Genomic DNA, 13,457 nt, shown 5'->3' on the forward strand with positions numbered 1-13,457 from the left:
CCTACTAGCCAGAAAGGGGTGGGGAAAGCAATTTTTGCCAGTTCCTTCTGTACCACTTGAAAATGTGGTACAGTATTAGGACCCCCTGGAACATTGTAGGAGGTGGTACTGGGGACTACAGGAGGAAGGAGGGATTAGTGAAAATCACCCTCCTCCACTTCCACCAGCATGAGTCTCTTTTGGATCAGAATCTCTTGCATGAATCCAAGTCTACATAATATAATTACTACCGTACCTTCACGTGCTGGAGGGGAACTCAGCCATCACGTTGGCTAGGGAAACAGTGGCTTCCATATGGATCTCCACTCTAAGGTGTCTGCAAATTATCACCTTAAAAAGGGGAGAAATGTATTGTTGCTACAAAGCATTGGAATTTAAGATACTTTCTTGTAGAGTGGTTCAAAATCTAATTCCAGCATTCAAATACAAACATAGAATAATGTCATCATACTTTGCATAAACAAATATTCTCAAAGATGTTACAGTCCACATGGACATTATTCATTTCACAGTCTATCTAAATAAACCTAGATTTTTATTCTACCATTTGTGGTGCAGGCTGTGTTCCATTTTGGGACACTGGATCTCACCAAACTTACCCGTGTTTTTTAATCTCTGTGATTGACTAATGTAGTGTGGTTTACACTGGGTTGTTCTTGAAGACAGTTCTGAGGTTACAGCTGGCACAAAACAATGCACCTTGACTTCTGATTAATTTTAGGAGGTGAAAACAAAATCATTATTTTCTGTAGCAACCACACTAGTAGCCTGTGCGCTTCTGTGCTCAGTTTATCACAATTGTTATTTTATAAGCCTTTTGAAGCCTGGGAATAATAGACAGTGCATTGCTCGTCATGAGCCTCCAAACTTCTTACAATCAGTATGTCAGGTTCTATTCTGTATATCTTCAGTACATGAAGTAAATAAATAAATAAATAGAAATTTGAGTTGAGCCAGACTTGGGGCCTGAATTTATCAGATATTATTGTGCCCCTTGAAAATCTCCACCTCTTCAATCTTCAGGTTGTTGTTTTTTTTTTTATGGGATTGAAAAGGTTACGAGGGTGTTTGCAAATAGAAAAGGAATCCGTGGACAGTGCTGTTCTGTTCCCTTCAGTAACAACAGTGCACCACCAAATCTGATTGATATAATATCAGTATCTGGTCCCTGATTGCTTGGGATTACATCATGAGAGAGAGAGAGAAGAACAACATGAAGCAGCAGAGAGAGGTACAAAGTGGCTGCATACAGCCATTTGGAAAAAGGAGAAAAATAAGTTGGATGTGATCCCCTCCTCCCCTAAATGACATTTTACATCCCCTGAAACTGCCCCTTTTTGTCCTAAAAATGGCAAAAATTGATCTAGCATTGCAAAACATTAATTGCATAGAGCAACCTTCCCCAATGTGGTTGCCCTCCAGATGTTTTGGACTCCCATCTCACATCAGCCCTAGCCAGCATGACTAATAGACAGCTATGATTGGAGTCTAAAACATCTGGAGGCCACCACATTGGGGAAGGGTAGCTAAGAACATACCTTTACTGCTATTGCTCTGAAAATTTGAAATTACCTCCCTACCAAAGTCAGAAAGTGCTCTTTTTTCATGGTCTTTTAGAGAGGTTGTAAAACTTATTTATTTTGAACAGTTTTAGACTAGAGACATTTTACAGCCTGCTCAGATTTATTTGATTGGTGCTAAAGTTTGCAGAGTTATTTGGGGTTTAATTACTTTGTACTGTGTGTGTTGTATGCACACACATTTGCACATAAGGAAAGATTATATAAATATTTTAGACAAATAATTTCTGGAGAAATTATCTTCTACATATAAAGAATTTCCATAGCTCTAATGTGGAATATATATTGTTATATTTTGTACGTATGAACAATATTTTATATTTCTCATCACATACTAACTTTTCACTTTCTTGAAGCTTTTTTTTACAAGTAAAATACTTTTCTATTTTTAATTGAATACATTGAGAAAGTTCATATGTGTTCAGTGCCATATTCTCTAAAGACAGTTTCAATTAATGTACTAGCATTTTCATCTGTTTTATGATTTGAGTATTATAAAAGGTGCCCAGTTTGCACATATTTCATGGGAAATGGTAGACATGCATATGGTATTTGTATCTAATATTGTTCCCCGCCTCAATCCAGAGGGACAGGCGGGTACGAAATTATGATGATGGTGATGGTGATATGATGAATAATGGTTGTTAATGTATAGTGCATTTTTCCTTAAGGGTGCAACTCTATGATTTACATCCTTGATGCTCGTAAGCCTCCAAACCCATAGGCTTATGAGCATCCAGTGCAGAGTGGGAGGAGTAGTGGAGGTGACGATAGACTCTCCCACTCCTCCCAATCTGCACTGGACGCTCGTAAACCTCCTACCACTCTGCATTTTTGCTAGATGGGCTTTTTTGCCCATCTAGTTGAGATGTTCCGGAGGAGGTTGGGGAGGCCTTAGGACACCTCATATTCTGACCTCGCCAGTCCCCTTCCCACCCACCAGAATGCCCCCTCTACCCCCCTCTCTGAGGTCAAAATCCCAACCTCAGAGAGGCAGCTAGTGCAGTTCTTTCGATACTAGCTGTGAGGGGGAGGGGGCACAGAGTGCAGATTCGTGGTCGGAGCACTGTTTTCGACCTTGGGTCCAGAAATCCAAAGTATCCTGTGACCATCCAGATGCTGTGTAGGGGCCATAGGATTGCTTCCCATGTCTCATTGAAATAAACCCATATTGATTTAAATGGGATTTAAGTGTGACTAATTAAATCTGGACCCAGCCCAATATATTTCTAAGTGGTTTCCTAAAATATATGGGATAAGCTCTAAATATGCCCTTATGATACACTTTTTAAAGGCCTAATTTAAGTTAACCTATAATTTCCTGCAACTGTAGTTTTTTTCCGTCCCAGCTTTTTTCTCTTTTTGGATTTATGAGATTGTATATTTCCCTTTAAGTCTTGAGATGTCTGCCTTTAATTTCTATTTGCATGGGTCATCTTAAAATAAAATGTTTCTTATCGTGTAAATAGTTTTGTGAAAAACAGAACTATAACAATCTTTTTATGGAGTTACAAAATGGAGATGGTATAAATATGTCATAATGTTACTTGAATTGTTATGACAAAAAAATACTTATGTGCAGGACATTGAATAACAATGTTTGTTCTCTTTGAGGAACAAATAGCAGCCTCAAACTTAATGAAACTAAAATTCTATACCAATAGTTGTTGTCCTCAGACAAACTGACTCGAATTATTTCAGTCCCCTAAGCTGAATGTTAACAAACATTGTACATTCATCTCTCTAGTTAAAATGACTTCTTGCCATTTTTAAAAAATATGTATTTAAGTCTTTCAGAATGATTGCAAACATTTGGTTTTATTTTTATTCATGGCTTGTCCTGTCCCATGGTATCATTATTTATATATCTGCATACAGAGAGAACGTTCTCTGACCATAAATCTCACAATTGTAGAATAAAGCTGATGACCAAATAACAGCTCAGGGAGCTGCAACACACACACACACACACCCCTTCATTTTACCTTCATAGAGATGAGTATTTGGTTTATAGGATAACACATTCAGTCATACTAGAGGGATGCATGTGCAGTCTACATAAATTGAAACATTTCTGAAGTAATGATACTAGTGCAAGGTAACTTGTTTTCATTTCTAAATATGGAAGAAGGGAGTGTTGGGGAACATTCCTTTTAGCTATTTGGGCACCAGAACGAAAGAATCTCTCTGCTTCACATAAGCCTGGTTTGGAAGATCGTACCTTGGCTTAATAAGCTGAGATATGAATGAGCCTTTTGCCCGTTTATGCAGCCCTTTCACACGAGCTGTGATTAAATTAGCAAGCCTCTAATTAACCATAGCTTTCTGTTCTTTCCAAGCCAGGAAACTATGGTTAGAATGTAACAATCTTTTAGATTGTAAGCCTGTGGGCAGGGACTGTCAAGAAATACTTTTGTAAGCCGCCGTGAGAGCCTTTTTTGGCTGAATGGCGGCATAAAAATCCTTAAATAAATAAATAAAATAGAAGCTTCAGAATAAGCCATGATCCTAAATGGCAGTTTGAAGTTTGTTTGGGATCCTGGTTTGTTCAAAGGCTGATAATCGTAGTTTCTTGGTTTGGACAAAACAGGAACCTAGGGTTAATTAGGGAGTTCCTGATTTAATTGTGGCTCCTAAATGAGCAAATGGTCTGGGTGGGGGTGGGAGCAAAAACCTATTTCATGCCTTGACATTAAACAGAGATTTGATTGTCTGAATGCAGTGTCATTGTGAACTTAGTCTACTCCTATTATTTTTCTTAACAATTTAACATAGAATGATAGCTAGTCAGTCTGGCGCCTTTGCTGCAGGCCAGCATCTGGTACTTTGGACACTAGCTTCTTCTCATGCTTCAAACCATTCCTTCCCAATTCACATGGTTGCTAGAATACTTTGGTTCAAGGCATGTCAATAAAAATCATAGCTTTTCAAAATGAAACCTCCTCTAGCTTTGGATAGGAGTACTCCAAAAATGTCCAAGATGCTCTACCCCAATCTTGGAGCTGTACCATTGTGTACATTGACTGCAACAAACAGCTTCAATAGCATTGACACCGAAAGACAATACCAGATAGCTTCTCATTGTCCTCATTCAGGACCCTCTGTGAACGTAGGGTGCTTGTTTTTACTTCAGCGTCTTGACTTGATACTTGATGTGCCTCTGAAAGGCACCAGTGTCTTTTAATAACCCCTGAACCTATCTTCAACAACCCCAAATAAGTGACATGATAGCAGTAATGTTTGTGACGTCTTGCATTATCTTCTACAAGGGAAAAATACACCTTTAGCCACACATGACTTTCCTAACTTTCTTAGCTATCGCACTTAGAATACACTTTGCATTATTAATCACTATACGCACTTCCCTGCAGACTAAATCTAACCATTCTAGTAAAGCCATCACATGGTATATTTTAGGAAATTTTAGGAAATCTAAGGAATGGTATATTTTACTGTGTACTGCCGAGTGCAACCTCCTGGCAGTCAAATCTTCCTCCTATTCCGTGAGTGCATTCTCCGTTAGAAATGCTTTGGTTGCACAGGCCTCCTAAAAGATACCTGTAGAATGGAAACATGGAATTGAATGCACACCCTTCAATATCACTACACGCTTGGTTTCAACTTCAGAGGAGTTTGGAAGAGCAGACCTGGGTCCTTGTTCCAGTCTTGACTCCTCTACTGGCCTCTGCAGGTGAAATGTTTCTTGTCATTTCTCTTGCATTCCCATTAATGTCATTTTTCCAGAGTAGCTCCATCAAGTTGCGCATATTGCCATCTTTTTTCTCAATCAAAATGTTCTCATACTAGTAAGGGATTTAGAAGAATAGAGGGAATCATTAGGAACACTATTTCAGCAGTGTAACAGCAAATATTGGGGCTCTTTGCTTACATGGGCACCGGCAGGGAATGGTTCTGGCTTCAGGCTGGATGCACATCACTCAGTGTGGCAGATCAGGGCCAGTCCAGAAGGATTCTGTCCTAAAGGTAAGCAACCTTTACATTTCTTTTTGTATCCCCATTGCTGCTAGGCACTGCTTGCTCCTGTTGCCTGAACAGGATCTATAAGCTTTCACATGCATGCATTTTTTGCAGTTATCAACTCTGGCTAAATTTAATCTGTAGATAAGTAGAAAGGAAGGCATAGAAATCCACTCCTACCCTTCTTATATTGTTACACACAAGTGAAAATACAGGATGACAGGTTTTAATAGCTCTGATCCCATCCAGCTAGATATAATATGTGGGTAAAGATGGTGATAGCAAGTACAATTATATCCTAACTAGGCATTATGTATCAGGACAAGGACAGGATGTGCTCTATTGGAAGAAGTGAGCAAACAGGACAAGAAGCTTTGAGGATTAGGTGATAGTAAGACAGAAAGAAAGGAGGTAAAAGAAGAGTTGACGGGAGAGCTAAATTTCATGTTTTGACTATACGTATGAATATTTTCTTTTGGTGTATTTGTCATGGCCTTTGGCTAGTACAATGAACTTTGAACTTTTAGACTTAGATGCAAAATTGACAAGACAAGACTTGATCTAGAGGCTAAACAACACAAATTGGGTAAGAGCCACAAGTTTTTGTCGTGGACAGTGCATCTAGAAATAGGGTTGGCAACTTGTGGCCCTCCAGATTTTTTTGGCCTATAGCTCCCATCAGCCCAGTATGGAGAGCCACAAGTTGCCCAACCATGAACGCTGCTCTGTATGGCCCCAATGCTCTAGAGTGAGTTAGGGGGAGGCTGCAGATAGAGAAGAAGTCCTCCCCTCCCAGTAACCCTGTACAAACGCAAGCAAAAGAGGAATCTTTGGATCAAAGCCAAGAATGTCACTCTACTGAAAGCACTGTGACATGTACTGGTTTCTGCTTATATCATTTGGTTCAAAAATTGCAATTTTGCAACGAATTTAAAACAATTTAAAATAAAATAAAATGAGTAATAGAAAAGCATGGTATTTTCAGTTATTATTAGAAAAACATACTTGTTGCATATTTTCTTTTTCTTTAATCATACAGCTCCTATTGGAGGGAGATGAATTTTGTAATTATAAGTTAATATTCCCCATTATTATTAGAGAAGAAATTAGTTATCTTTAGGAATCTAAACTTCAGCCTTCCTTTCAATACTTTTTACTGAAACCGATGTTTATATATCCTATAGTGCTATACCTCCAATACTATCTTTATTTGTCTATCTTTATTTCAACTTTTTTAAAGGAGCTGAACTGTGCAATAGTATACATGTCTACTCAGAAGTAAGCCCCATTGAGTTTATTGGGGCTTACTCCCAGGTAAGTGTGTATAGGATTGTACCCTAAATTAATAAAATACCTTCCCTTGGATGGGGAGATATATACATAAGGTGATTAAACTTTGCTTCATGTTCATTGGTTTTTCCTCCTAGCTCCTATTCCCTGATCCTTTCCCTTGCTTCCCATTCCCCATTGTTTATTATTCCAAACTGCTGCATTATGATATCTGTTTTATTATGTCACCTGACTTCCATGTTCCCTCTTCTGTGGTTTTGTCAGTTTCATTTCTCTATCTAGGTATTTAACAGGCATACTGGTTCACATGTAATAAAAGCCCTGAGCATGGGTTGCTGTTTAATTGTGGCTTGTTGTTACATGTGAACGCTGCACTATGGTTTAACTATGAGTTGTTAAGCACGAACAAGTCAGGAAGAGAACCTATGGTTTCTTGTTGGGTAATGAACTCTGGGTTGTTTATGGGTAACAACCCATAGTTAACCCATAGTGCAGGGTTCACATGTAACAACAAACCACAATTCAGCAACAACCTGTACTCAACCCATACTCTGAGTTATGGTTACGTGTGAACAAGGTCTGAATTCCTTTTTGAAAACAAAATAATGCAGTGACACTTTTCACATCTGTGTTTCTCATTTTCGCTTTTATCTTCTCTGCTTACACTTGTCGGCATTTACTAATTTTTGATCGGAACACTTGTGCAATATTCCAGTTTTATAAATGAGGAATTAAGGCACAGAAATATTAAGACAGAGGGAATCCATGGCACATTGCTCTGTTGGACGACCAGAGTCCATGGCGAATTACTAACTGTTACCAAACAAATCCTGGCCATCCTGTTACTCAGTTTGGAAAAATGAACTCTAGGCAGTATCCAAATGTGTCATTCCATTAGTGCAAATGTTGTTCAGAACTAGGTTCTGAACTATGCACATGAGAAGAATCCAACTAAAGTTACATTTGCTCAAGTGTGGTTGTGCAAGTGTTTTTGCATGACTCTTGTGCAACCTATAATGCATTCCTGTTGTGCAATGCGGTATGCATTCCATTGTTCAGTCAGTTACACAACTGTTTGCAACATGCTACGCCGCTGGTTGCTTTGCAGCCATTGTGCAACTGGCTGCACAAGCATAATGGGTAACCCCGTGTGCAGCGAAAAGATTCAGTGGAGCTCTGCTAGCACTATTTGAGTTTGCAAAATGTCACTGTTGGATACTGCCCTGTAGTTTGGATAAATTGGAATCTTCTGTACTATCAACATGTCCTAGGTTTTAAGACTAACCTGTCACAGTTATTATGTTGACCCGGTATTACCTTATTTGTTATCTAGCCCATTCCAGTGGGAACCTTTCCCATTCTCTGCATAGGCCTAAATATTTTATCTGGACTCATGACACATCAACCACATGCAAAGCTTTGGCTCTGTTATTGTTCATTAGGTTTTATCACAACCAAATTGATAAAAAGACAGATTTTGTGCTGCAGCATATAACTTTTCTCCACTTACTTAAAATTTTCTTCCTAGCGATATGAAAGTTTGATGAGCAGTATTTACAGAACTGTTTCTTCATTCCTCTACACAATATAGAATTATCTTGATGTAAACAAGGAAAAGAACAAGAAGGATGGTGTTGAAAACAGAACTAAGACATGCCTTGGCTATTGTTAAGTTGCTGTTGGTATGGCATTAAAATTTTCTGGCTCGGCAGCAAAATTATTTAATTGGGAACTAAGGGAAGTGGCTAATATCCTAATTCCTTTTAACATGGGGCAGCTGCATATAATTCTGCCACTTATCACTGATGATATTTAGTAGAGCTGAAATTCAATTTGTAGTACCATGTCTCTAATTTGTATGCTTGATGCTCTTTAACTGTAGCACGTAACACAAGTTTATATCGCTGACCTGGCAAAAAGACACAGACATTTGTCCTATCTTTGTGTCAGTACTTCATCCTTCATGAAACAGATCCAGGCTCTCAGAACATACTATGATATATGTATTGTTAAAAAACAATGATTAACAAATATAGCATGCGCACTTTCAGTACAAATCTGTAGTACCATTAAAGAGAAGAATCCAGAAAACGAGTCGCAAATGTGATCCAGAAATAAGAGTCTGTGTCCTTGTTCCCTAGAAGTGTGTCAGAAAGTCAAATTGATGTCTTGCATGCACTGCTAACTGACTGTGTAGAAATTTTTTTACGTTCACTTTTTTCTTTATTCTTCTGTCTTTTTTACCCATCTTCCCCCATTGTAGCAAATTAGACGCCCGGATGAAAGCAAAGGAGTTACTAGTAGAGTTGGATCCCTCAAAGTAAATATGTTTCTAACTTTTATTTTGCAAGTTTTCTTCTATAGCCTACACTTTTGTTTTGGAGGGAGCGGGGAGGGAAAGCAGAGGGTGGGGTTTTTCATTAACTCACCATTTCATTGTTTTAATTTCATTGTTTTTATCACTGTTGGGTCACATTTTGTTTGTTTCTGTGCTACACAAGAGCCACTATAATGCAGTTAGCTGAAGGCAAGTTGTGAAGTAACTAGTTCTCAGTTTTACCACATATTCAAAAAGAGCCGTAGCTTTTTAAAGGTGCCTATCATTTGGGAAGCACGAGCACTTCTCTTATAGATGGCAGGGTAACATGAAGTTATGCTACATAAAGATCTAGGACATGATCCAACCCTCTCTTGTACGTACTTAGTTGCACTAAAGATGGTTTATTTTAATTTCTTTAAATAAGGTTGCTTAAATGCAGGTATTCTAGTTTAAGTGGTGTTTGAATGAAATCATTTTAAAACATGCACTTTTCCTTTTTCAAAGATAATTGGAATGGTATTTGTTGTTCTTTGGGCAGAATTATGTCCCTGCCAATTTTTTTCTGCCTTGCTGATTCCTTTCTGGAAGTAGTGGGTCCCGCCAACTGGATTGCACAAACGGGACCCACCGCTTACACAGAGGAGATTTAGCGCTTGCTAGCAGAAGCCCTGAAATGAGCAGAACTGCTTGTTTCTGGAAGGAGGCAGGTCAGTAGAGCTCTCAAAAGGGAACTCCACCGACCTGCCTCCTTCCAGAAACAAGCATTTCCGCTTGTTTTGGGTTGCCCCAGAAATGCCAAATAGCCATTGAGCAAGCGGTGGGGGCTGCTTGCGCAACACAATTGTTGGGGCGGAGGAGAATCAGCAGGTGCGTAAGTACCCATTGGATTCTGCTCTTAGTCTTCTCAGTTCTTCAGAAACACAGTGTGTGTAAATGAAATAGGTGAATTTAGTGTGTGTGGGTGTCTGTGTGGGTGCTTTACAAAAAAAAGTGGGGAATAGGGAGGGAGAGAGAGATCTTGTGAAACCTTTCTGAATAAACACACTATTCAAATTAAATGTTAGGGCCCTTTACTGCTTTCTTTATTAATTTAAAGAATTGCATATATGTCTGGTGTCTTAATAGAACCAGTCAGCTGTCTAAACTAGCGTCCATCTCCTATAGCATAACACATTAAGATGAGAGTTTAATCTATCCCCATTCATACAGTATTCTGACAGATGCTGATGTGTTTGATAGACATGAATCCAGATTTATTAAAATGCTGGATATGCATGGCATGGCATAGGCTACCCTGTCAATATTTAGCAGTAATTGTGGCGTTTCATTTTTAATATTTGCAGTATTTCACTTTTTCCACTTGGTTGTTTTGATTTTTGGTGTGTGTTTTTTTGCACCATATGAAGCACTAATTTTGATTTCATTTCATTTTCTGCACTCTCCTTGACAATCCTGCCTCCTTAATTTTTAAGAGAAATTATTGTGTGTGTGTGTGTGTGTGTGCGCGTGTGTGTGTGTGTTACATCACCTTTATTCCAGGACAATCCATCACCTCTTTTCCCTTAATACCGCTCTATACAGCTGCTCTCTGTGAAAGTGTTATTGCACTGAGTATTAACAGGGGAAAGGAAAATGTGTAATTATACACCTATTTCCTACATTCAATTCCACGCAATTGATGTCATCATAGAAAAGAAGAAGAAAGGTTGCTGTTATATTTGTGCCAAAGATACTGAAAGGCATCTGCAACATTCCTCACTGTCTCTTCTGTGAGTTTTTTTCTTTTTCTGCAGGTGAGGGATATAATTTGTGCATTAGTAGGTGCTGTGAATTCAGCTTTCAAATGGTATTTCAAAAATAACTAATCCTTGCCATAAAGATGTAGGTATACTTTAATAAATGCAGCATTCTGGTTTTGAACTCAATGGCTTGGATCCTAAGATAGTGAATAGGAACATGTTCACAAAAGGGAAGTGTTTGATCCCCTCCTGCTACCCTGAAAAGTCTCTCTGGAGGATCAGGAATCCTCCTGAACAATGTGGCATGGGATGCTGGGGGAGAAAGGAATAGTCCAAAATCTGTGTTTGCAAAAAGGTGCCTCCACTCAATTTTGGGCGACTCTGCTGTCTTCCAACAGTCCCCTGTGCTGGAGAGGCTCAACGGAGAGGCTTTTGAGAGGTGCAGACAACTGTAGGGACAGGAAAGGGATGGTCAACTTTCTTTCTATGAACTTCCTTAGTTCACTTATATTATGATTGAAACTAATTTACCCCATACATTATGTTTAAATCTAATCGATTGGCATTTAAAATAATTCTTTAACCAATTGAGTTAGAAATACTAAATGTCTTCTAAATCCTACAATTTCATGATTATAATTTAGTCATTAGACAAGAATATGAGTATTTAGAAGTTGAATGAAGACTATGCCTTTGTTTCAGTGCTTGAAAATGCATCCACAGAAAATGATGTAGAAGATGCAAAAATGCTCAGCTCTCGGCATGCTATAAATAATATTTAAAAATTAGGAAGCATGCTAAAGGCAATTATCCTTAAAGAACCTGCATTTACTGATTGAATTAAATTTTACATGTTAAAATTCATTGCTGATTTAACCAAATAGTGGGGTTTCTCTGTCAGAGTGTATAGAGCATATATTTGTGCCGTAAAAACATTAGATGTATTTACAAAGGCAGTGAGAAATGTGTTACACTATGACCTTAGCTTTTTTTAAAACGGAAACAACATGAAAAGAGAACAGGTTGCTTTTTCAATTCATTTTCTGATGTTTATATGTAGCTCCATCGAAAGCTGGAGGAGCTCAGAGATCACCTAGAAGGAAATGTCAAAGGATGCTCTCTCCGAGTAAATGTACGATTTCACTCGGTGATTTTTAAAAAAACTTCTGCTGGCTGGTAACACCAAATCTGATTGATTTGTCCTCTTATTCCCATTTCCCCCCTTTCTCTCCTTTCCCTTCTTCTTTTCCTTTTTCCTAGCCGGGGTTTCATTCTGATATCCATGAAAATTTTGAAAAATTCAACAGGATTTAATTTAAAAGAAATACCTAGTCTGCATTAACAATTGATCAAATTTGGGCTAGTTTGTAGTCTCACAAATAGGAAAGGAAATCATTTCCAAAAATCAAAGTGTCACCTGAAGACTATTATAAACTACTAGGCAATTGTTTAAGTGAATACTCCATGCCATATCAGGTATCTGGATATTTATTCCTTTGAGAGTTCTCTTCTCCACATACAACAGTCCTGATCTTGCTCTCCAACTCATGTACCAGCTATTTATTAAAGAAACATCAACCACGCAGGGACAAACTATGACAAATGTCACATTGAGTTTGGCTCTTAACATTACAAGGAAAACTTTAAAAATGCATCATGTTCTGAAAATGGCATAAAAGTTTGGACTTGACTAACAGGTGTAACCAGCACCTTTTTATTTACTTCCAATTGCACACCTGCCCTTCCAACATTACAATAATGTCCAAATGTCCTTGTTCATTCATAGTCTTCTATATTGTGGGTGCATTCTTCATACCACCATACAAAATCCAGAATGGCAATGTCATTGAAAGAAAGAGATGCTGGGTCCTCGTAAGCTTCCAAACTTGGAGGTCTACAAGTATCCTACACAGAGCGAAAGGTGCCTTGGGCCTCTTGCTCTACCTTTAAGCTAGACAGGTGTTTCACCCACCTAGCAGATGCTTTGGGGAAGGGAAAGAAGCTGGGACGGCCATAGGATTTCTCATATGGCTGCCTCTACCGTCTCCTCTCCTCCCCCAGGAACGCCTCCTTTTCCCCATCTCTGCATTCTGTTTTGCAAGCGCGGAAAAGTAGCCGGCACAGTTCTCAACATGCAAGCTACGAGGAAGAGGGGAAGGGGAAGGGGAGTGTAGTTTCCTGGCTTGGAGACCTGTCTACAAGCTCAGAGCCAGGAAACCAAGCAATCCTATGTCCCCCCAGATTAGGGGACATAGGACTGCTCCCTTAAATAATTTGATTAGCCAGTATTTTAACTTACGTAAATCGTACCATAGTCATAGAAATCAATCCCCCAGGGTCAAATGTAAGAAAATTGTGCAACTCTATTTTGACTCAAAGTCAAAGGATATGTGAAAATAGCAAGATTTTACTGTTGGGACTTTTTTTTTAAGGTAATCACCTTTCAGTGATTGCAGTGGTTTGGCAACAGTGTTAACTAGATTCACTGTATAGAACTGTATGAACAAATATCTATTTTTCAAATACAGTTAGTATGGAAGCAACCTGCAC

At 38.7% G+C, this 13,457-nt stretch overlaps 1 protein-coding gene across 14 annotated transcripts in view; it reads left to right on the forward strand.

Annotated features, from left to right (window-relative positions):
• The window catches only part of GPHN (gephyrin), a 310,420-nt gene that overhangs the window by 225,786 nt on the left and 71,177 nt on the right, over positions 1-13,457 (forward strand). For 10 of the 14 annotated variants that reach the window (XM_063117550.1, XM_063117551.1, XM_063117554.1 and 7 more), the window contains one exon: positions 9,112-9,168. The exons of the other annotated variants lie outside the window; for them this stretch is intronic. In XM_063117550.1, coding sequence (XP_062973620.1) covers positions 9,112-9,168 — 57 coding nt within the window. The remainder of the gene's footprint in view (positions 1-9,111; positions 9,169-13,457) is intronic. 14 annotated transcript variants of the gene reach the window in all.

The sequence above is a fragment of the Elgaria multicarinata genome, chromosome 2, assembly GCF_023053635.1.
Source record: "Elgaria multicarinata webbii isolate HBS135686 ecotype San Diego chromosome 2, rElgMul1.1.pri, whole genome shotgun sequence".
In the NCBI taxonomy this organism is placed as follows: domain Eukaryota; kingdom Metazoa; phylum Chordata; class Lepidosauria; order Squamata; family Anguidae; genus Elgaria; species Elgaria multicarinata.